The sequence below is a fragment of the Lissotriton helveticus genome, chromosome 3_2, assembly GCF_964261635.1.
Source record: "Lissotriton helveticus chromosome 3_2, aLisHel1.1, whole genome shotgun sequence".
Lineage (NCBI taxonomy): Eukaryota > Metazoa > Chordata > Amphibia > Caudata > Salamandridae > Lissotriton > Lissotriton helveticus.
In genome coordinates, this window is record NC_136062.1 from 216,009,649 (window position 1) to 216,036,036 (window position 26,388).

Sequence of the window (26,388 nt, forward strand, 5' to 3'; positions counted from 1 at the left end):
TACTAGTAATATTACATGCGTGTGACCCCACTGTTCCGGTGCAACAGCACATACCAGTCAGTGGGTTTTGTGCTCGTGCTGCAGTGCCTCACTATTTAAAAATCATCACCGGTTAGCTGAGAGACTAGAAGCACACACGCTCTTAGGCTGCTGTACTTTCTGCACTTTACAATATTATGGAAAAGCTGCTCCGCCGTGCAGTTGCATGAGTTTGATGTGCTGTTGCCAGGCAACCCTTGCTCTCTGTGTCGCTCATGAGTAGGGGGTCTTGTGTGCACTCTTAAAACAGGCGAGAGTGCATGCACTAGCACATGCTCTAGCAGGCAACACCTAACAAGGGACAGCGGCAGCTGAGGGCTACCGAGTGGGAAGTTTCAGACGAAGCTCCCATAAACACCGAGCCTCCTCCCGCCGCCAAGCGCGCTTCCTCTCCACACAGGCAACCTGGCTGTCTCTCACTTTTGATGTACGTCCCATTTGGCTTTCAATGAGCACATTGTGGTGCGTGAATAATGCTGAAACCAGTGGTGTGCGCGCACCACAGAGGAGCGGGAATCGAAACTAGTGGTGCGCGTGCCCCACAGAGGAGCGAGGGAGCCTGTTGTTTGAGCCGCTGATAATAATAATAATAATAATAATATATAATAATAATAACAATAATAATAATAATAATCCACATTTGTAAAGCGCACAATCACCCGTAAGGGTCTCTAGGCGCTGGGGGCCGTCGGGAAGATTAAGCAAGCTTTTGCCCAGAGTCACATGGTGCTGGGTTAATCTGCCGCCGGTGCCAGGGATCGAACCGTGATCCCCAGATTCCGCAGTCAGTCGCCCTAGCCGCGGCACCACACCTCTTCCTCATGCGCGTAACAGACACCAACGGGAATGGGCGGAGCAAAGGTGGCACATGCACCCGCCTTTGCTTAATTGCGTGCTGGCTTTTTTTTTTATAAAAAGCACGCAAAAGCCAATTGCAGCTGACTAAAAAAAAAACACACATCAGAAGCCCCTTCATGAGGTCTTGCGCTGCGCGCGCACTGCAGCACTAGGCGCAAGACTTAAAATAAATCAGTGTGTGTTGAAAGCACAGCCTGGAGAAGACCCACTTACCACGCATGATCTGCCCCTTTTTGAAGACAGTAAGAGAAGCAATACCCTTCTCGAACCTGCTCATGCAATTAGCAAACTCCCACCTGCCTATACTGTAATACCATGAGTTGAAGCTAAACAATCTATCTGGATTCACCCGTGGAAAATGACTGGGCGAGACAAAAGGAGGAAGAGGGGAGTTGGAAGTCCTATGGAAAACGACAAACATGGAACTAATGCCTCTTAAATCCCTCTCACTAAAACATAAGAAGCGGTTCAGACGATCCTGTTATAGCTTTGCGTGAAGCCTTATTTTAACACCTTAATATCAGTCGCAACAGGTGTGAAGCTCATGCCAACGAAGGAAAACATCAAGGGTAGAAAAGGTCAATCATTTCTTGTTTCTGCTGGTCAAAAGTACACAAGTCTACATTTTAAAGTAATATTTCTTTAGGATAGAGAAAATGAAGCACAGCACATACTGACAAGTCTAACAGATCGTAACCACCCCCCACCAATTAGAGAACCCTTTGCCACTCATTGCAAAGACACTCCTCAATAGAAGCATTGGGCAAAGTAAAATCATGTGTATACCTGATTAAAGTACTAGCAAGGCATCTGTATTAGCGTGTGTTAACACACATTGAAAATGTATTTCAATGTTCTCCAGAGTGCTCGAGGAAGCATAGTCTTGTTTTGAGGGTGACATAAACAAGCCAAAAACTGCAGCTTTAGTGTAGTCAGCTTTGTACCGTACCCCAATAAATCTCCGTTCCAATGTCTTCTCATATTCTTCCCACAATAAGAACTAGCCATCTGCTTGTTAGCAGCTGTCTTGATTTTCACATTATACCAAGTGTTCTATCCTTCGCTTGCTACATTATAGAGAATGTACAAAACAAGGTCAAATGTAGTGAAGTTGGTTAACATTATATTCATCAACGGCTCATGAGGTGAAGTGTTGGTCCAGTGAAATTACGGATTCACACTTAGGACCTTATTACAATGTATGTTGGAGTTGCCTCTAACTGACACCGTGGCGTTCTCGAGACCGATGGACCTCCGGTCGGCGATCCTGATATCGCAATTACAATGTGCCCTCACCATCAATGCGACCGTACATGGTGCAGTCGCATACTCCCATTTCTCAATGGGAGCTTGTGCTACGGCCATAAACTGGCCACAGTTACTTGATGGAGATGTGGACTTTCATAGTTCCTCAATTCACAATTATGAACTGTTGGTCGCGAGGCGCATGCAGCACTCCATAAAACGAACACAAGGAAATGATGGACGGAGTGCGAAGACTTTTCAGACACTCACCCCAGTCACAGATCTGGGTTGAATCCATCATCATTCTTTAGCTCACTTCGCCACCTCAGTTCAGACCCAGCCATATGCAAATCAGTCTTCACCCTGTGCCTCATGGGAACAGTCAAGCCCGAACTGCGAAGCCAGGTCTTCTCTGGACCGGAAACAAGCATCCTGGGACCGGTTTGGGTAACTCCATTACATAACACTCCATACATAAAACACACATACAAATGACCCTATTGGGTTCTGGTCACTTACCCAGGTTGCTGTAGGTGGCACTGCCAGGGCTACCATCAGACAGGTCAGAGGATGCATCTCTTCCATCATGTCTAGCACCGCTGGGAGGTGAAGCTGGCGTGACCGAGGTGGAACTACTACTGCCGGCACTGTCCTGCTTGATCGGACCCCCATGCGGCACCCAGGGGGCGGCATCATCTGCCCTCGCCTCGTCTGGTAGCTGGCTGCAAAGGGATCAGAGATGAACATCAGACACAAACCTATTTAACATCACTGAGCTCCCTTCCCCAGCCCACTGCTCCTGCACAAGAGCTGGGGAATGTTGCATCTGAATCTTTTTTTTAAATATTCGTCTTTTATTCATGCGTCAAATTTTCCTTTTTCCACACATAAATGATTTAATCAAACAAAGTCTTAAAACACCCATTGAAAGTACAGCAGTATGACTTCGCTTGAAGTTATCGACATTAATTCAACCCTCTTCTTGTAGAAAGGCGTTTGAGCCGTGCTAAGCTTTCAGTATGCTCCATGGGAGTCACCTGGGCCCAGGATCCCTCTGTCAGACAACCATAACAGCAATCCCAGCACAAACCCAACTTCTTACCTACACTTGCATGTGCACACACAAACACACACACAGATTCGATTTATCTCGCCTACTCTTTGCTCTCTGTTTTAGCATCAACATGCCAAACATACGAGACGGTGCGAAGACCAAGGAAGCGCTTTAGCGCCATATTACCAGTTGACAGGGCCATGAGGTTCACCTGGTCAATCTCTACTTATGCTGTGAAGCTAACACTATGACTGCTGCAGGATTTGTGTATCTGTAACTCCGGTTAGTGCGGTGCCTCTCCTGGTGCTTGTGTCCTACAGACAACTGAGGATGGCTACTCGCCCTTAACATTCATCACCCAGCATCACAAGTGTCTAAAGGCAACACAAGTGTCTAAAGGCAACTTCAAACCTCCCTGAGCAATTCACATGTCACGGATGACTCTTACCGTCACATCCAAAACCAACTCACCAACTGGATGGGAGCATGACTTGTTAGCCAAAAGTGCTCTTTTTTATGTTGATGCTTTTAAGATATGTTTTTATTGAAATAAAGCCTTTTTCATACTCATACTCAACTCACAACCCACAATCAATGTGTTACGGGCACCGCTACTACATGCAACCAACACACCTCCACACAAATAATTGTTGCCCCGTACATCCGATAGCATTCTAGAAGTAACAATAACACCACACTCTCCTTCCAATCTGACTTACACAAGGCCATACTCAGAGGGCACACACACACTCGACGGAACCGCCTAACCATCATCGACTACACAACACAGCACCGTCCTGTGGTTGGCAAAGTGCTGCTAAATCAAGAGCACTGTGACACATTGCATTGACATGCATGGCCACTATGAACACGGATGAAAAAACTCCCAATACAACGCAACACCCTCGCTCACATACACACTGATACTGCATCGTAAACACGACCCACACTGTCCTGCATGTATAAAAAGCACTGAACGGTGGACAACTGATTCCCGCATCCACATACGGAAAAAATAAAACGAAAAATATTCTTTAGCACACCATCCCATTCACATAAAACACCACAATGATATTTCTACTATTGATTTGAAACTAACTCACACGAGACATTTCGAAAACTAACACTGCATATACTTACTAACCACACAAAAACGAACACCAACAGCACAGACACTATAAAGCTATGTCCTCCAGTAGGACTGACGGCCTTCCAGGACCTGCAAGGACAGGCGCCCAGACAGACAGCGCTGCGATGCCAGTAACAATGGTGGTGGGCACACATCAAATGTGAATAGGATAAGAACATATTCAGAGTTTATAAAAGACACTGAAATCATAAAAATGTAACATTCCAACTTCGGCATGTTCTGGGGGCTCAGTGGACTAATGCACTCACTCCAGGAAACTGTGTTTCATCTCATGGTCACGGGTTCGAATGAAGCCGGATCCACTCAGCCTTTCATCCTTTCAAGGTCGATAAAATCAGTACCACTTAGTTGGTTAGCAATAAACACTGGTCATATCAATTCCAAGACACTTAGGGTTGAGGGCAAAAGTGTGTTTTACAAATACACACTACGCTGCTATGTTATTCGCTGTTCTAGCTATTGACATTAAATCGCTTTTTCCACAAACGACTTTACAGTAACAACACAGGGATTATTTGTCCACAATCCTCCTAATCATAGTTCCAGATTGGATTTAAGCGCCCCACCCTCTCGAGGATTAAAGCAAACCCAGAGGAAAGTGCCCTCCCACCCCCCACCGCTGCGGTGAGCAGGCTCAGGGCTCGGCTTGTACTTTCTCCTGCAGCAGCAGACACACCTTGGTCGGAAACTGTTAGAGGAACCCAGGCAAAAGTTCACTCTGGCGCGTGCACACATACCCCGAAGAACCAGCGTGCAAGCTTCAGCGTGTGAAAGGCTCCAGGAGAAATGCACCGCGGCCTGCGCGAGGTGCGGGTTCAGTTGCAAGAACGGGCCCCTTCTGTAACCCATGTTAAGTTAAAAAGAGAGACTTGTGTCCGCGCTGGTCTAAAACGGAATAGTCTCTCTTGCAGCAACTCCCTCCATCCAAGAAATCGGTGCGATTCGAATCCCGTCACCCTGACCGCACCTTTCATCCTTCCAAGGCAGATAAGAGTGTGAATGGGCTTGGTACTCGCAACTGTTTGTCAAGATCCAAACTAAGTTAAGTCTATTGTTGAACCTTATAAAAGCTGTTAATATATAACTAGAGTGCGACGGTGCTGCACAACACCAGGCAGAGACAGGCAAAGGCCACCCTCGGGGCCCTTAAAAATACCTGCTGCGCGTGAGCCTTTCTTTCGCGAGTCCAGACAGCAGAAAGTTAGAGCGTGGAGAGTGAGGAAGAAATACCAACAGCAGCACACGCTGCTTTCGCAGAGGTAGCTGGATGACTGGAGTTAGACGCACTTCTCAGGTTCCCGCAGGACCGCACATACGCAAACACACGTGCATGCTGTATCGCGGCATTTACATAGCGTTTACTATCCATAAGCGGGGCTTCCATACACAGTCTCGTGCATAGATCACTCCAGCTGTGACAGGCCAGGGGCGCAGCCTTCCTGGGCTCAAACAGATGTCTGAGCTGAGCCGGATTGGCCAAAATGTAAATCAGAGATTTCCCGACAGGCCTGGGCCTCTGAAAGGCCAGAAGGGCTGAGGTTAAGTCAGTCGATTGTCACTCGCTCATGACTTACAGAGACTCTAATCCAGCCATACAGAGGTTTCAGGGGGAGGGGCTTGTGCAGAAATCGCAATATGTCCAAACATGCCGGTCAGCCTTCCCTTAAGGGGCGCAGCCGTAATATGTACACATGAAGAAGTGGAAGGTGTTTCAGACCCTCGGCTAGAGGGGCTGGCTCTCACGAGGGTGTCTCAGACCCTCGGCTAGAGGGGTTGGCTCTCATAAGCATGCTTGTCAAATGCACTACACGGGAAACTGAAGGTGTGACCGTCAATATACTAAGAAATGAACCTCCACACAGCCTTGAGCAGTCTGTCTCTCTGCATTGGGAGGTCAAAGGTCTCTTTCGGGGGCAGCTGCAAGTCCGAGGCGCGGCCCTCCAAACTTCACACTCAAGCGCCTCAATCTAGCGCCAGAGGCGCTATGCACGAACTCACCGCTGATGGTCGCTCACGCAGCTCCCCATGAGCGCGACTTCTCGCAGGGCCCTCTTGAGCCGGACGATCATGCTTCGGGGGTCCTGGGCGCCATGGATCCGGCGCAGCCCCTTGGAGGGCGGCGAGGAGCAGGCCCGAACTGTGCTCCCTGAGCTCACCTGCGCCAAAGTGTTTACCTTCGGGGATGGGGCTGGGGGTGTGCCAGGTGGCCTCAGGGAAGTGGAGCAGGCAGGCGGCCCAGCCCGTTTAACTCCTTCAGCGCCGGGGTTCCTGTTTACTTCCCTCACTGCAAGGCACACCCCGGTGTACCCTCCGCAGGCGCGCTCCATCCATTCACCTTTGGTGCGCCTCGAAGCCTCAGCCCCAACTGCTTCTCCATAACTTCAACTTGGTTAATGCCGTCACTTGATTTGAAATAATCCCAAGCAAAACACATGTCTGCTATTGGGTCTGTGACTTCGATTCAGATCTCCGACCACCCCCTCCTTCCAACAGCTTTATCCACACACTTCTACTCGACTTGCCAAGTCCCATCTTTCTCTGTCGTAACACGTAAAATCCCAAGCCGCTCCCGTTCGTGATGACCTTATCATCCAGGTGATAGCCCCCTCGTCCCAAAACACTTTCGCTTTGCCCTCGTTTTCTCTGTGTCTCGCCCTTCTGCACAACAGAGCTGTGATAACAAAGAAATCACCCCTCTCTCCTCGTGTCACTGCCACCCTCCACAACCCTCACCCCCCCCGTGCCCTCAGCATCCTTCACAGTGACAGTTTCACATCACCCACTCCCAAGTGCCAACAACGACCACAGAAATTCTGCATACTATTGTCAGCCACAGATGTGGGCGTTGTTTACGTCGCTCTGAAGCACCCTAAGTGCTTTCCACTTGTATTTCCTGTTTTACGTGTTTCGTCAACAATTTAAATAGCTTTGGATGACTTTTCAATTGTCTTTCAAAAGTCTTTAGATGATCGTATAATTGCTTCTCTCTCTCCATGGGGCGACTTTATAATGCCTCAGAAACACACAACAAAACAAGTATTTTGATAAATATGAAAGGTATGTTTGGAAGACAGCAAGCACGAGCGAGCTCTCCTTCTCATGGCTCCTGGTCCAAGGTCACTCTATGGTCTCTCCACTGTTGTGCTTCTCCTCTGTGAAGCACACTCTTCTCTTTTCTACCGCCATGCCCTTATCTGACCACTGCTCTCTTCACTCTTGCTCCGTTCTGAACCCCCTTGAACCCCATCCTCCTCCCGTCTGTTCACAGGTCACCCTGTTGACTCAATCCTCCTCTTCTTCTTTTCTCAGGTAGCTCTCTTGTCTCCCCAGGTTTCTCATTTCCTTGTTCTCAGGTTGTTCTTGTCCCACTGTTCAGCTCTTTGTTTATGTTCTCAGACCATGCCTTTTCCTCGCAACTCTTCCATAATCAGGGCCACTGCAATTATGTGATTTTGTGGGTGCAGCGTTTTCTGCATAATTATGCTTTTGCCCTATATGTCTATCAACTGCTGCATAATATCAAAAGCACGACACATTACCAAACAAGATGAGTTGCCGCCCGGTGGAAGGTCCTTCGCAAAGGTTGACTGGTGACCGTTCTGGTGCTTTTTCTATATTTGGGTGTCACCTTGAGGTGAAACCTTTTCCCAGTAAGTGTTAACGGGTAACATTTCCAAAAGAAAGAGGTAATACTAGCACAAAATGTGCCCGGTTATGTTCCATAATTTGCCTTTTTCCTGCAGCATCATTTAGATAACCCTGACAAATATTTTGTCCTCCCTTGCCGCATAATTCCAATGGCCCTGCCTACTGTCCTCTCTCCATATGTTGAGGGCTTGTTAGTTCCATACACATACACCCTGCTCTTTGATCTCACTCTCTTCTTGCCTCCCTTGTTCTTATGTTTCTACCTCATTTACTAGTTTGTAACTTAATCACTCTTTTCTCTCCCAAGTGCTCACCCTCTCAGAGTTTTCCATAGTCCTTGGATGTTCTCATCAGGTCTCTGCATGCTTTATATCCACACATTTTGTTCTCACAAAAGCTCTTGGCTCATCTTTCCAATGCTGAACATATTCAAAACCGAGGACGCTTTCCGTAATCATAACTTCAGATAGTAAAAACTTTTACATTTGTGTGGGACACGTCAAAGTGCGAGAGAAAATCCCATGATCTTAATCATCTTCTGAGAAATGTCTTGGTGCCAGGAGAGGTCTACGTCATCTACTGCTTACCACCTAGTCTACACCCCTTTGAAACGCGCCCAAATGCAGGGTGTTTCATGTGCATTTCATGGCCTCGATACAAAACTCTTCGGGTAAGAGGCCATCCCAGAACATGAAAAACATGGAGTGGAAGGCTTCAGTGGCCATGCACTAAAGGACCTCGTCAATTTATTGCATTTAGAGACGAGGTCACATGCACTAAAGGACCTCGTCATTTTAGTGCATTTAGAGACAAGGTCCCATGCACTAAAGGACCTCGTCAATTTAGTGCATTTAGAGACGAGGTCACATGCACTAAAGGACCTCGTCATTTTAGTGCATTTAGAGACAAGGTCCCATGCACTAAAGGACCTCGTTAATGGGAAGAACATCGTAAGTCACTTTGAGATCTTTGTATCCCGGGAACAGATATCTGTCAGAGATCAGACTCAGTTTCAAGTTTCCTCTTATTGAAGCAGTGGAGTGAGCCTCTCTAGCAAATCCTTCAACAGCAGCACCTAGAAGTGCAACCCAGGAACTTGGCACTACAAGAGGATCTTAGTTAAAAACTCTCACAAGCTTGGGGATTAGGCAGTAGACCCATCATGTGTCAAACACATTTTTACAATATTGAGTCTTCAACAACACAGACAATGTACCTCAGAGATATTAAGGGTGCATTACTCGGTTTTTAAAGAATTTACTCATTCAGAATTCCTGCATCTAGAGTCTTTTTCTAAATGTACACAATTAGCGGAGTTACACTTTTTATCCAACAATAACTCCCAGCCTTATCAGCCACAAAAGTGAAAACTAGTGCTTGCAGCAAAGAGATGAAGCCTTTACTGTTTCGTGCCCCCCAAGAATATATTTGGGATTATTGACAATTACGGTTTCATTAGGGTGGATTGAATGCCCAACAGATACATTGTACAATGATATTAACAACAGGCTTGGTGTTTTAGGAATCAGAATTGTGAAGTGACTGGATGATATTCGTGGAAAAAGGCAATCTGAGCTAACAAGGCAGCACACATGTATTCTGAGTTTCACTCTGCTGCATGACGATTACGTTTACTAAGTGCCAGATATCCAACCAGTGTCCTGCATTCATAACAACACACAAGAAGTGGGTTACAGTAGGATCCGGGCAGAAGCATTGGTACCCTGGTCTACCGGGCGCATCTCTCATCGGCTTGATATCGAATCTTTCCACTTACTGGTGATGTATTTTGTGTTTGTGATACGAAAAGTTCAGGAATTAAGCAGTCTGAGAGTTTTGCCCCCCACCTTCACACGTAAAAGACCCACAACTATGCTGCCACTACAGCAGAGCACGTGTGTACAGCTGAAGGCATGGTAGAGACCTCGGTAGATGGGGAGGCTGGCAGCTGACTGCAGGGCACCAAGCCTAGCTCTAGCTTTCACGCGCCATGCCATCTGAAGAGTTATAGGGAATCGGGGCAGCAGGTTCAATGTGCCTGTGCCATTAAGTGCACGTATGAAATGTCTATGCTGCTCACCACAATACAAATTTATGTGGGAAAATCGAAAGTTGTATGTTTAGATGGGCACCAAGGGCATCTTGGCATGGTACCTCTGAAGCAGCAGCCACAGGCTGATGGGCTGAAGTAGAGAGGGGACGTGCCATACACTTCCAGTCTCACTCACTGCATGCACCTCTGAACAGTCTGGCCCACTGAATGTCACGGACTCTTCTGATTTCTACTAAGAAATTAACTTTTAGCTAAGCCTATTATGCTGCAAGACACCACTGAACAACCTCTGTTCTATCAAAATATTTATGGCTATAAATGGGGCGAGGTACTGTTCTGATTGGAGCCAAAGCCCGCTATGTATTTTTTTTTAAGAATTGGTAACAATAGGTTAAAGAATTACGCTGTCAAGCCAGACCTAAAAAGGTGCCTGTTCAGGTTAGGCGAGAACTGTGCCGTCACTGTGCCCAAAACAGGTAGAAAGCAACTTATACATGCTCATCAACATTGGGTATTGCCTCGTCTGCAGCATGATCAGTGGTGTCCAGGCCTATGCAGGCAATCATAACTTGTGACGCGTCTCCTACCCAGAAGGCTGCAGGACTCGCTGCACCTGCGTGGAGGGGCAGCCAGAGGGCCGGGTCTTCAACTACTAGTCAGAAAGGCTGACCCGCGAGAGCGGCACACAATGCAGATCATTGCGCATGGCCACCACACCCGACTGTGGTTAGTGTTACCTGAGACGGTATTGGCGTGGTAGGTGAGACGCTGGCCTCTAACTGTAAGTGATCAATTATGAGTGGGGCCCGGAGAACAAGAGAGGCAGCCCCCGGGGTAGCGCCTTGATAAGCAATGCTACTGACCGCTGCAGAGACGAGGGATTCCATGCTGTACAGTAACAGAAGGCTGAACGTGAGTTAACGAGATGACTCTCGCGAAATCTGTGACCCAGTGCCATGGAAACAAAGAGAGGACCAAGGAACAGAGTGCCACAGGCATAACCTCTGAGGGAGTGGGGTCGGAGGGGATTCTAGAGGAGGTTGAAGGATTAAGGGGGATTGGGATGCAGAGACCAGAAAAGCATAACAAGCATTGGGAAAGGCAACAAGTAGCACCTTTTGGACCTATTGGCTTAGCCAAAGCAACACGGAGGAAGTAGCAGCCATTTTATGTTTGGTTCTGCTGCCTAGCACTGGTGTTTTGATGCTACAAAAACCCTCTCTTCAGCTCCACATCATTAATTTGAAGAAACTACAATTTCAAAAAGAAAAAAAAACGTTATCCTACTTGCTGCATAAGTAGTTGAGTGAGTTAAATGTTGGTTCAAATCTTCAGTTATCCTGTCCAATGCCTGAATGCAGTTCTTAAAAGCCCCATGGCTCTCTGGAGCATAGCAAACACTACTTTCAAAACAACTTCTTTGCCAGCTAAAAGAAGAGGCTTAAAGGCAGCCAACAAACCTCAAAATAACCAAACCCAAGCTTAATATGGCAGAGAACCCGAACCAGACATTCTCAAACAGAACGAGGTCAGGAGAGGCCGGAGGTCACTCATGCTACCCGGCTTTGTAATGAGTTCCCAAGACCCGATCCAACAAGTAAACCAGATATGAGCTTGAATGTTATTCTTGGACCATGATTGCAATTCTAGGCTATATTTACATCATTAAACGGTTTGCATTCTCATGAAAAGCTGTTTTCCAAACTAATTGATGGTATAAAAGTTCTCATCGCTACAGTGCCAGATAAATATTTGTTCTAAAAATAACTTTTTGGGGAAGAGTCCTTTGACTTAGGGGAGAGGAGTTGGCCTAACGGCGAAGGGAGTCGACCTCGAATCTGGGGAACTGGGTTCGAGTCTTGACATTGGCGCTGAACACCCTGTGATTCTGGGCAATTCACTTAATCTCCCGTGCCTAACAAAAATGAATCTGTCCTCTTGTAACGCAACTGGTGCTATGTAAAGCGCTCGGATACCCGATACTTCGGGTCAAGTTGGCGCTACATAAAACTCTGTAAAAAATATAACTGTCTGCAGTGGCAACAGAACACAGACAAAGGAAAGCCATTGATGATATACGAAGTGCCACGCCAAGCTGCAGTGTCACCATTAAAAACACGTCTGCGGCATCAAGGGCAGTTAGTAAGGTGTCCAAATCAATGTAAGGTGCTCCAGGAAAAAATGATTTAGATATAGGAAATATCTTTTCATGCTGAGTTACGCTGCCTCCAGTAGATAAAAGACTCAATCAGCAGCGCCCTATCACAGAGGTGGGCAATAGCTACAGATGAGAATACTTACATGCGCATGATTGCCTCGAATTTACCAGACCCCGAATGCTGTCACTGTCCTTTTCGTCACCACATATCAATACACCAGGTGATGACATTTGCACACATTATCGTTTGTTTGCAGTAAAACTGTATTTTGGTGCAAATGTAATGGTCATTTCAATTGAAAACTTGTTGTCTGTGATGACAGTGTGCATGCTCCTCACTATACCAGCCCATGCCAATCAATGCCACACCACTCTACATGCTACTCCACACCCCTCCACTCTAAGACAATCTAAGCCATGTGACTCCACACCTCTCCAATCTATGCCACTCACTCCACGACACAAAATGCCCCTCCACACCACTTACCCCTCTCCACTCTTCCTCAGTCCAATCTATTCCACTCCCCCAATCTATCCCATTACCCTTGAATGTACCTCAACCCACTCTACTTAGCTACAATGTACCCCAATCTATTCCTCTCCAATCTACTGCACGCCACCCTATCCCAACCAAATTTGCCCAGCCCACTCTACCCCAATTTACTCCACTATGATCCAGTCTACCCCATTCCATTCCAATGTACCCCAATCCACCCCCTCCAATGTACCCCAATCCAATCAACTCCAATCAACCCCATTCCAATTTATCCCACTCCAAAATTACACTGTAATCTATCCAACTCCTCTCCACTCTAATCTACCCCCACTTCACTATAACCTATCCGACACTATTCTAACATAACCTACCCCATTCCACTCCAATGTACCACATTCCAATCCACCCAATCTACCCCACTCCACTCTACTACACTCCACTCCACCCAAATCTACCCCACTCCACTTCACTCCAATCTACCCCACTCCACTCAAATTGCCCCACTCTACTCCACCCCATTCCACCACAATCTAACAAACTCCAATCTACCCCTTCCAAATCTACCCAACCCCACAATACCTCATTTACTCCACTCTATTCTACCCCACGTCAGTCTATCTTAATCTACCCCATTCCACCCACCCTACTGCTATCTACCCGACCCTACCCCAAACTGCCCCACTCCAATCATTCTTCTTCAGTTTACCCAACTCCATTCCAATCTACCCATCTCTAATCCACCCAATCGACTCCATTCAACCCTACTCTACCCCACTATATTCCACTCCAACCTACCCCGCTCCACTCAGCTCTTTGCCAATCTATCTCACTCCTCTCCAATCTTGACTCCACTCCAATCTATCTAACTCCACTCCACCCCAATACACCCCAAACTGCCCCACACTAATCTGCTCCAGTTGATCCGCTACACTCCGAACTACTCCAATCTACCCAACCCCATCCCAATCTACCCCACACCTCCCTATCCTTCTCCACTTCACTGCAATGCAATCTACCCTACCATAATCCCACTTCACTCTAACCCACTCTAATCTACCCACTCCAATCTATCCCACTTCACTCCAATCTACCCCACTCCAAACTGTTCCAATTCAGTCTATCCCACTCCACTCTTCCTCAATCTACTCCAATCCACCCCACTCCAATCTATCCCACACCATTCCAATCTACCCCTCACCATTCCACCAAATCTACCCCACCCAAATCTACCCCCACTCCACTCCAATCTACCTGACTGCGCTCCAGTCTACCCCACTCTACTCTACCCCAATCCACCCCACTCCACCAAAATCTACCACACTCCTCTCCAATACACCCCACTGCACTCTGCCCCAATCTACCCTACTTCACTCTACCCTACTACCCAACTCCAAACTACCCCACTCCAATCTGCCCCTCTCCAATCTACTCTACTCCACTCCAATCTATGCCACTCCACCCCAATCTACCCCACTCCAATCTATCAGGCTAACTTGCCCAACTCCCCCACTCCAATGTACCCCAATTACCCCACTCCACGCCGATCCAATCTACCCCACTCCACCCCAGTCCATTCTACCCCACTCTACCCTGTAGAGATCCTTATGGAAAGAGTAAAGAAAGGAAAACCCCTAGAAAGATCCTAGTCAATTTCAAAACATACATGCTGAAGGATAGGATCTTGGGAGAGGCACTGAAAAAAGGGACGTTCAACAAAGACAATTGGAATTTTAAAATAAGATCTGATATGTCAAAAGCCTCTCAGACCAGACAATGGGAACTGAGAAATCTAATGTCTGAACTGCAACGACTAGGCGCCACAGTACAAATGAAATTTCCACCCTCATTACGAATTATGTGGAGAAATAAAATGCGGAATTTAAAAGAGCCTGAAGAGGTGAAAAACTTGATAGAGCTAATCAGAGAACAAATGCGTTCTGAAGGACCTCCGAGTTAAAAATCCACATATAATCATATAGACAACTTGGTAACTTGCAACTTCATATAATCCTGTATAAACTCTGAAAATACAATGAAGGAGCTATAAACCAACCAACAAATTCATTTTTTAAATGTACATAGACAAATCACGGGGATGGGATCGGGAAGCCAAAAGGGTTACGAAGATAACCGAAGGAGAAGAAGATGGAGGCTTCCCCGGGGAGGGTAACCTTAAAGCACAAATTGGAAAGTATAAAACTACACGAAAAAGGGTGGGGAGCAAAATAGGGGGAAAAAATCAAAAAATTCCTCATCTGCGAATATTCAGAAAACTAAAACAACTAGGAGTGAAGCAAAATTCTCAAACAATTGAACAGAATAAATGGGGAGTGTATGTAGAGAAGTAAAAATCCTATCCTGGAACGTGAACGGGTTGAGGACAAAAAGTAGAAGGAATAAAATCTTAGAGTATATCAGAACTGAGAAAAGCGAGATAATAATATTACAAGAAACTCATCTGTTAAAAGAAGAATGGGATCAAATAATTAAGAACCTATGGTGGGTAGATGCCTTAATATGCACTACACAACAGTGTAATATTAAGGGAATAGCGATTATCTTTAAAAAGTCCTTAAAAGCCATTATAACCAGTTCAGAAGCAGACAGTAAAGGAAGATGGGCCATAGCCAATGTCAAAATAGGAAATTCTCCCATTATTATCTCAGGGTACTACGGTCCGAATTTGGACGATGCTGATCCACTGAAAAAATTGTATTCGCAACTACTACTAGCTACTTCTCCCATAATACTAGGAGGCGATTTTAACCTAGTAATGGATTTAAAACTAGATAGATCACCACCGGGTAGACATACTAACCTAAAGAATATGAGACAATGGATCGTGTCTTATAAAAGGGATCTCAATCTGGTAGACATCTGGAAAAGCAAAGGAGAAAAATCACAACCGTTCACGCTGTACAACAAAAAACTGGGACATAAATCCAGGATTGACTTCTTTTTGGTCAGCAACGAAATATCTAAGAAAGTGAAAAGAGTATCTCACCTACCAGCTCACTTGTCAGATCATTCAGCAGTACAATTAGAACTACAAATCACAGAAAACATAACTGAAAGGAGATTCACAGTCGAAAGAACTTTGCTGGAAGACGAAGAAATTATAAAGGAGCTGGAAACTGAGACAAATATCTTCTTTGAGTTAAACGCGTCAGGCACCACAGAACAGATAACGTGGGATACTTTTAAAGCTGTCATAAGGGGTAAACTCTTGAGTCTAGGGGCACATAAAAACAAACAAGTAAAACAAGAGATCTCAGACTTGGAATCAGAGATTAGCTCCTTAGACATCTCTATATTCACAGAACAAGAGGAGGAAAAGAAACAAGATCTTCTTAACAAAAGACAGACGCAAAAAGATAAAATTGATAAAATTTTGGAAGAGAGGTTACAGAAAAAATGGGATTCTAGCAAACTGGCAAAACATGAGTTTGGTGAAGGTTGCGGAAAATGGTTGGCATGGAAGCTTAAATCAGATCTAGCTAAAAACAAAGTGGAAAGTATTATCCCGGACGATCAAACAATTCCTACCTCTGATGAAAACATTATCAAGCACGAATTCTGGAAATTTTTTAAGGATCTATATACGGAAGATATAAATCCCTCAGATCAAATGATTAATTCTTACCTGGAAGACGCATCACTTTTAAGACTTGCAGAGAACGAAAGAGAGGTTTTGGATAAAGAAGTTCAAGAAGAAGAAGTGGCAGACGCCATTAAAAGCTTGAAGAAGGGGAAAGCAGCGGGGCCGGATGCCTTGCCAAACGAATTATATATGAAACTGAAAAATTCCATACTCCCTCATTTAACTAAAATAATCAACCTAATTTTAACACAACAGAAAACTATACCAGACTCTTGGAATGATGCCATAGTCACAATCATTCTGAAACCCGGTAAGAACCCTCTTAAATGCGAGTCATATCGTCCAGTATCATTACTAAACGCGGACTATAAAATTTTTACTAAAATAATGGCAGCTCGACTAGGGAAAGTACTATCAAAATTACTACATCAAGATCAAAAAGGTTTCATTAAAGGAAGATACTTACATGAAGTAACACAAGAGCTCCTAACTGCAATAGACATCGCAACAAATGAGAAAATTCCACTTACCATACTTGCTATCGATGCCGCAAAGGCTTTTGATAGAGTCAATTGGGCCTTTCTGGAGAAGGTCATGGTCAAGAACAATTTCGGACCTCACTTTATCAGCATGGTAAACCAGATTTATAAAGATCCAAGATCCAAGGTCTTAATTAATGGCAGCTTAACAGAAAATATAAAGATAACCAGAGGAACAAGACAGGGTTGTCCACTCTCCCCTTTGCTATTCAATTTATATATTGAACCACTGGCAAATAAGCTAAGAAATAATAACAAAATCACTCCATTCAGATATGGCACATGGGAGAAAAAAATCGCTCTTTATGCGGACGACCTAATGATTTTTACTGATAATTATCAAAAAGCTAAAGTAAGAATCGAGAAAACTTTAAAGACATTCGGGAGAATCTCAGGATATCTGGTGAATCAAACGAAGACAGAGCTCATGACATGGAATACGACCTTTCAAAGCAATTGTATGAAAAACGAAATAAGGTACTTAGGAATTCTAATAAACCATGATATAGCGAAGATTGCAAACAGAAACCTAAATAAAGTTGCCGGAGACGTAAAAAAATTGCTTGAGAAATGGAGTTCTCTACCGTTGAGCTTGATTGGGAGATCTAATATAATCAAGATGACCATCTTACCAAAGTTTACCTTCCTATTTAATGCGATACCAATGGAATTTGGAAAGACGGAATTAGCTCGAGCACAGAGAAACATAACAAGCTTCATATGGGCAGCAAAAGGGTCGAGGATTGCATGGAAAAAGATCAGGAGGAGTAAGAAAGATGGTGGGTTGGCCAGCCCAGACTTGGTGGAGTATTGCAGAGCTTTCCAATTTAAAAACATTAAAGTACTACTAAAAAACCACGAACACTACCCTACTTATTTTAAAGTAATTACAAAATTGGAGGACCATGTATTGTTTAAGTTCGGACACCCCAAATACTTCAAAAAAATAAAGCTCAAGATACTAAGAGATGCAGCAAAGATATGGACACAAATTAGAAGCATTCTAAAAATATCGTACTATAGCAAGTGGGCTCCCATCTGGGAATCTCCTGGAACCCCAGAATGCTTAAAAGACACTCTAGCACTGGCATTAAAAAGAGCCGACATTAAATACTGGGGACAAATATTAAATGGTCCAAACTTAAAAACATGGTTAGAACTGCAAGAAATGACAAACAATACTCTGTCTAAATTTAAATACTATCAAATGCTAAGCTGGTCTAGAACTTTACCCAGTACAAATGGTAATGAAAAACTAGAAGATGACATGATTAGAACAGCACGATTACCAAAAGAAGTAGCAAAGTGGTACTGGGCCTTGATAATGGCCAATGATATCAACGTCAATATGGAAACCCAAATTTGGGGGAAAGACATTGTAATTACGGATCTGGACTTAATTTGGGAAAAATCAGTAGATAAATGCTGGTCCAACTTGAAATCCGCGGCTCTGAAGAGGAATCATTTGTATACAATCCATAGGGCGTACTGGACACCAAAAAAACTCTCCAAATTTAAAAATGCTGGAATAAAGAAATGCCCCAAATGTGGAGAAGAAAAATCAGACGACATCCACATGTTTAAAAACTGCCCTGAATTGAAAGAGTTTTGGGATCAAGTCGGTAAGACCCTGAGCACTATCCTGTCGAAACAAATAACTGTGAGTATTACTCTTACTATTTTTGGGATTTTAGACTCAGGTAATGAAGGGGGGCTTACTAAAGAACAGGAAAATCTCCTCTTTGTGCTAATAGTTCTGGCAAGGAGAGAAATTTGTATCAAATGGATAGGATCCTCATGCCCAACTCATGCAGAATGGCTGAACTCGGTAATAAGAATTAACAAACTGGATAAGTTAAGAAATATAAGCAAAAGATTTAAGTTCTGGGATAGTTTTGAAACTTTCTTAAAGCCCAAATAAGATTTCAACTTAAGTCCTATGATTAAAGCGATACATCTTCTGGTGGACAAGTATGGTACTTGCCGAGTAGCCAAGTTGGCTAGCTCCCCTCGATCTAAGCCAGAAACATTGTTATGTAACGAGTAAAGGAAACTCCTCAAAACCAACAAGAGGTCAAAACTCCCCAGCCAAGATAGATCAAGGGGCAGTGTCGGAAAAGAGCAAAGAGGCAAACACCTGATACTCCGTATGCATACAGTAATCGCAAGATGAGGACAAAAAAAAAAAAAAGAAGAAAAAAAAAAAAAAAAAAAAATCCACCCAATCGACTCCATTCAACCCTACTCTACCCCACTATATTCCACTCCAACCTACCCCGCTCCACTCAGCTCTTTGCCAATCTATCTCACTCCTCTCCAATCTTGACTCCACTCCAATCTATCTAACTCCACTCCACCCCAATACACCCCAAACTGCCCCACACTAATCTGCTCCAGTTGATCCGCTACACTCCGAACTACTCCAATCTACCCAACCCCATCCCAATCTACCCCACACCTCCCTATCCTTCTCCACTTCACTGCAATGCAATCTACCCTACCATAATCCCACTTCACTCTAACCCACTCTAATCTACCCACTCCAATCTATCCCACTTCACTCCAATCTACCCCACTCCAATCTGTTCCAATTCAGTCTATCCCACTCCACTCTTCCTCAATCTACTCCAATCCACCCCACTCCAATCTATCCCACACCATTCCAATCTACCCCTCACCATTCCACCAAATCTACCCCACCCAAATCTACCCCCACTCCACTCCAATCTACCTGACTGCGCTCCAGTCTACCCCACTCTACTCTACCCCAATCCACCCCACTCCACCAAAATCTACCACACTCCTCTCCAATACACCCCACTGCACTCTGCCCCAATCTACCCTACTTCACTCTACCCTACTACCCAACTCCAAACTACCCCACTCCAATCTGCCCCTCTCCAATCTACTCTACTCCACTCCAATCTATGCCACTCCACCCCAATCTACCCCACTCCAATCTATCAGGCTAACTTGCCCAACTCCCCCACTCCAATGTACCCCAATTACCCCACTCCACGCCGATCCAATCTACCCCACTCCACCCCAGTCCATTCTACCCCACTCTACCCTGTACCCACTCTAAGGCAATTTACCCCACTCCACCCCAATCTAAGCCAATCCACTCTACCTCACCCTAATCCACGCCACTAAAGTTTAGCCATGCTGAACAGCAGCCACACTGTTGTACACAATGGCTGAAACAAATTGCCAAAGACAATAGCTCATGCATAGGCTTTGCCATTGCCTGTTGGTTTTGGATTATTTTCTCTGATGTCGTGCCTTTTTACAAGGGAGATTGCAGGGGTTTTAGATTCATAAACTAGTCAGAATACATGATTTTGCATTTTAATAATATAAACCTCATAAACAACACTTTAACTTTTGCTCAGAACGGTGCAGATGGAAGAGGAGACTAAATAACAGTGGTCAACTTTACCTAAGAACCCCAAGTTTGCATTCAGCACAAAAGTGAAGGCAAGGGGGGGTGCACACACACACACACGCACACGCACACACACACACACACACACACACACACGCACACACGCACACGCACACACACACACACACACGTAAAGAACGTGTTACTTGAAACATATTCAAAGAGGTTTTCTTTTATACACAGATTTGTGATGGCCTCTGTGGCAGCAAAACTCAGCGGATGAGACAACCAACTGGGTGGGGTCATGCGGTTGGGACAAGCACATCCCAGCTGAACGCGTTGAAGATAACCTCCCTGTCGGACAGGCCCTGGGAAAGAAACCCAGAGAAACAAGAATTTCCGCTCAGTTATTTACTGGTAACACCGCATAGTTTTCAGAGAGGAATGCGCCCCCAGATGAGGGATCTGTGCTGTAACTCTCCCACAGAAAGCACACAAAAAAACAACATCTGTGAGTGCAGAAGAACTAACACACAAAACCCAGGACCTGCTGCAGCTTTACCATGAAAGCAGAAACACACCACCCGCCACAGGCGGCTACTTCACTGCATACGCACAAACACACAAAGACACGACTACAGGCTGCAATCCTGTCACAGGAGCACAAGCAAAATAAGTTGCATGTTCACCACAGGAAGAAAACCACACATCTGCATCAGGGAAGCAGTTTTCTCGTGGGAGCGCAAAGACACACCGGCAAGAGTGCAGGTTGTAGCTCCATCACAGGAACTACATATACACACACACACCACTACAGCACCACCACAGGAAGAAAAAAAAACACACACACACTTACTTACTTTCTCTGAGGAATACAAACAAACAGAGACACCACAAATGGTACAGCTTTATCACAGGACCCTAAACGCACCAGAGAAGCACACAAGCACCAGGGCCTGCTCCAACTTTGTCACAGGAATACAATCGCAAACAGACATCATTACAGGTTAAGCACAGGAGCACATAGATATAGAGCAGGCTGCAGCTTTATCACATGAGCACATAGACCAACACAGGCACTGGGACAGGCTACTGGTTTATCTCATGACTAAAATTACATCCAGTCACCACTGCAGGCTGGAACTTCATCACAGGAACAAACGCAAACAAATGCACCAGCGCAGGTTGCAGCTTTATCAAAAGAGCACAAAGGCCGTTCTGTTAGGTTTGCTAAGCCACAAATAGCTGAATCTAGACAAGGGCTAGCCATGGACTGCCACATCCAAGGATGGACGATGACCTCTGATAAAGACAGCTTCAGCTGTAGCATGCAGCACATCCTTCTGTAGGTCTGTACCTGAAAGCAGGTTTGACTTGTGGTCTGAGGGGGGCTTGTTTCATCCAGGCATGCCTAGATGTTGGTCCACCTTCTCATGAAGGGGTTAAGAGTGAGACTTCCATGCAGGAGTTGATGGGCCTTGCAATCAAGGCGCACATCTGAGGCCATTGAAGAAAAGATTGCACTGAAATTCAGGCAACCCTAACTGGAACTCCTCACAGGGCACAAGTCCTAAAAAAACAGAAGTGCGGAACTAATCTAGTTAGATAGTATGCAAGTGACATAATGGTGGGCGACATCACGGCATGTGACATCACGGCAAGTGCCATTGCAAGTGGGATCACAGGAAGTGACATCACAGGAAGTGGCATTACACCCCATTACCTCACATGAAGGGACATCACAAATAGTGACTTCAGATCTTAAGACCTCACACCCGTTTAGCAGGTCTATAAGGAGTTCAGATTACTAGATTTAACAAATTAAATTTTGTGTAAGGGTTGTTCCAAAAAAGTGACAACCCCAAAGTGAAATCTGGGCCTAATTTCTACTTTTTTTTATCTCTTCCACAAGGAAAAGAACACAAGGAGAAACGTGGCGATGAATCGGTTTTGCTTAATTGGGTGAAGTTGCATTTTAAAATATCTTATGGGGTAAAGGTACTGCTGCAGAGAGCTTTGTGTGCACTGTAAATCTTGGGGAATATTAATAATGGTAAGAGAACTCTGGTGGTTAACACATTTGCTGGAGAGATCTGTGTTTTGGCTAGTCCCAGTTTTGAATCAAAGTAGCATGGAGAGTTAATGTGACAAAGCACATCATGTAACATTCAGATGACAGATTTTTTTTTCTGAAGATAGGTATATGGGCTACCGCCTTTAACAGGAGATCCTTTTGGTACATCCAGTTCATAAATAGCTTTTCTTCTAATATAGCATAGTGATCTATGAAGGACATATGACTGCTACACCTTGTAACCCCCACTATCCTATGTAACACCTCCTGTAAATACATTTACACACATATGATTTATTGCCACTGTATAATGTGTGATGTAAAGGGCTCTGACATCCTGCTTTGGGGTAAGTAGTGCTAAAAAGGAAACAAAACAAAATAGTGATATTTAAATTGTTTTTTGTATAAATATTGAATCGGACCAGCACATCTGACATTCTTACTGTGCATGCGTATCTCTTATACCCATGGACTGACCAAAGTCAAAATCATGCCTCTCTTAAGTAACTGAAAAGTGACAACAAGCTGTGTGCCTTTGTTTCCCCTATATTGCATTTGCATCTATAGCTCCCAGCCAGGATGAACCAAAGGAGGACTGATGGCCCGATAACTTCGAACTTTGTTTAAGGCCCAGCTCGAAAATAAAATAGGAACGCCCTGCACCATAGCCAGCAAGTTGCTGCTCAGAAGGAAAGCAAACAACATACAGGCGATGCTGAATGTGTTTCGATGCCTAAACATTACACCGGGACTAGTTCAGCATATTTCAGTGGAGCACAACTTCTTGGCCGGGTGGATGGCGTTCACCCTGTAAAAATAGTGGGTGGATGCAGTCTTCCCAAGGGTACCCCCGACTTGTGCCCTGCGTGTTCATTACCAACAACTACACCGTGAAAAGCTACCAAGAGTAAAGCCGAGTGAGGGTCGTCTAGTAAGGGAGACTTCATTTTTTTGACCCATGCAGTAAAAATAAAAATGTAGATGACTTAACATCAATGTACCTTTTCTGTCAACCCACAGCCTTCAAATTTTGCAGGATTCACCACACTGACACCGGCATCGCCTCATTAACTTGCACTCTCCAGCAAAAGCTATCCTGACCAATTTCTGCAGTCAAGCCCTACAAGGAGGTACTCAGGACACAAATGGCACAGCAGGCACTGTCCCCACTCCAACTGACTTAACAGTGATCAAAAAAGATCAGGCATTGGGAACAAACTCCCTTCTCTGTGGGGTCAAGGGGGAAAATGAGATGCAACGATTCCACAGTAGCTTAACATCCACAAGCAATAACAGGAAGAAAGCAAACATTAGTTCCCCATCTCTATCCTCTGAATTGTGCAAAACAGTCAGCTCAAAAGGAAAAGTGGATCCGCAGGTTACCGCAACCCCGAAAAACCATACGCTGTTGTGGAAAGTAATATTTTCAAAGTATTGAGCAATTAGAAAGAAGGCAAGTGGAAAAATCTCTCTCTCTCAATGTTGGTACCGTATCTAAGTGAGGATTCCCTGAGACCAGACCAGAGAAGATTCAGGAGAGACTAAATCACGGGGGAGGAGCACGTTATTCAGAGAATACTGTTCACCGTTTAGAAGCAAATCACAGCAGGATGAAGCATGTTCATGCCAGAGAAGGCATGTGCTTGTTCACATTTTGACATTTACATTTAACAAATAATTTGAGGTCATGCCACTAGGTAGTGCTATGTTATCAGTGTTTTTATAGCATGCTAATCACCCATGAGGGTATGCAGGCCCTATGTAGCAGGTATATGAGGCCGACCCGGTGGGCTTACACGAAAAGCCAGGTCTTCAGCTTCTTGCAAAAGTCAAGAAGAGATAATGGGGCTCTAATGAGTTGTGGGAGGGCGTTCCAGGCTTCAGGGGCCAGGTACGAGCAGGTGCAGTCCCTTGCTCTGCTTTTGTGTATGCGTGGAGTGTGTGCTAGTGAAAGACTAGAGGAGCAAAGGTGTCTGGAAGGTTGCTGAAAGTAAATGCAGCTGTTCAGGTAGGCAGGGCCAGTGTTGTGGAGAGCTCTGTATGTGTGGGTGGCAAGTTAAAAGTTTGTGCACTTATGTATCAGAAGCCAGTGGAGTACCCTTAGGTGTGGTGCAATGTGGGCTTGACGTGGGTGGTTGAGGACTAGTCTGGCTGCTGCATTTTGGACTGTCTGAAGTCTTCTTTTCAGCTAGTTGGTAATCCCTGCCTACAGGGTCTTTCAATAGTCTATTCTGCTGGTGATCAGGGCTTAGGTGATCGTTTTCCTGGTGTTGTCTGGTAGCCACTTGTAGATTTTCTTCAGCATCCTTGTTGAAGGAGACTGAGACCACTGCATTGAATAGGATGGTCATGCCAATTTTGTTGTATATGATAATTCTGAGGTTTCTCAATTGCAAACAGGGGGGTGGGTGTGGGTCCAATGTATATGTGGGCCAACTGGTGGAGTCCCACAGTGAGGTCTTCTTCCTGAAGCCTACAACTTCGGACTTTTCCGAGTTCAATTGCAGCCCGCCCATTGCTCACCATTTGTTAGAATCATTGTTATTCTTCTTTCCTGGCTCCCAACTGGCCAGTGCATTCAATGAGTGATTTCCTTTTCTATCTGCGATTCATGGAATCCCCTGCTCGTGCTGTGATTGAGGAATTATTTCTTTATCCTTTTTTGCATTTTAATCATCACGCAATCTTGGCCCATCTCAAGGTATTGGAGGCGATTTACATGGGCAAAAGTTGCATTACACAACTGCACATTCTTGTTTTTTTAGGTGTGGGGAGATTAAATGATTTGACCAGAATCATAGGATATTATGCTGTTGCAGAGATTCTAACTTGGTCCCAAGTTCTGAAGGTTTACAGTACAGAGCAGTCCGCAGTGAGCAAGAAAGCGCTCACTGATGATTTCAAGCCTGTGGATGTATTGCAGTAGTCCAATGTGTGTATTTTGATCAGGGCACTTATCTAGGGCAACGATTCCTTCACAGGGAGACTCTTGGGTAGCCTCCTGTTGCCTCCACACACCACTCTTGCTACTGCTTTTTTTCTCCATCACTCTGCTCATTCTATTAGTTCTTCCTTCGCCCCTTCCCTCCTATTAAAGGACAACACTTTGGAACCCTTCTCCCGCCTCCTCTCTAAACCTTGCAGAAGACTGTCTGGGCTTTCTGGTTCAATTCTATGGTGATTCACCCCGTATTTTGGTGGCTTCTGAAGGAGCACCGAGTGCTCTGATAAAGAACATACTGCACGAATAATCTATGCCTTCTGAATACAAAAGTCAGGCTGTTGCCAGTTGCTTTGAGGCATTGCTCTGATTTAATGATAAGGTGACCGTGGCTGGAAATAAGTGACCATCACTGTTGATATCTTGCAGAATGAGAGAAAGTGTAGGTAGTGTTCCCAAAACATTGCTTACTCGCGTACAGAAAACTTCCCTTCCATCGTTTTATTTTCCTTCTTCTGTTTTGTTTGTTGGAGAGCAAGGGTTGGTGATAGCACGGAAACATGCTGGGACCAGTGATCTGGGCAGTATTTAATGACAAGACATTTCTGGTTTTTTAAGTGTCACTGCTATGTATTAAGAACAGCAGATTGGCTTAACAAGGGCTGGGGTTTTTGCAGAAAGCCATAGTGCCAGGTTTGATATTGTGAAGAGACTGGAAGATGTCATAGTAATTTACATATTTAGATACAACTACATGCTTGTGGCAGAAATAGCAATGCATTATTAGGAAATATTTACACAAAATTCCACTCCCGGCACTCAATTCCACTCCACACAGTGCCACACAATTCCATACCACATAATTCTCCACTCCACTCAGTGCTAGAGTGCAATTGTACTCCACTTAATGCCACACAATTACAATCCACTCCACACCACTCCACTCCACTCAATTCCACCTCACGCTACGCACAAGTCCACTCCACACAATATCAAACAATTCCACTGCACGCCACACAATTCCACTCTAATCCACTCCACACATTGCCACATAATTCAACTCCACTCCATACAGCACAATTCCACTCCAAGTCACATGCCACCCCACACAATGCCACGTCTGTATACGTCACATAATTACACTCCA

General features: G+C 44.9%; 1 protein-coding gene across 2 annotated transcripts in view; it reads right to left on the reverse strand.

The window, feature by feature from the left end:
• Nucleotides 1–26,388, reverse strand: part of PEAK1 (pseudopodium enriched atypical kinase 1) — a 720,838-nt gene that overhangs the window by 26,697 nt on the left and 667,753 nt on the right. For both annotated transcript variants that reach the window (XM_078685075.1, XM_078685076.1), the window contains one exon: nt 2,662–2,864. In XM_078685075.1, the coding sequence (XP_078541201.1) occupies nt 2,662–2,864 (203 nt within the window). The remainder of the gene's footprint in view (nt 1–2,661; nt 2,865–26,388) is intronic.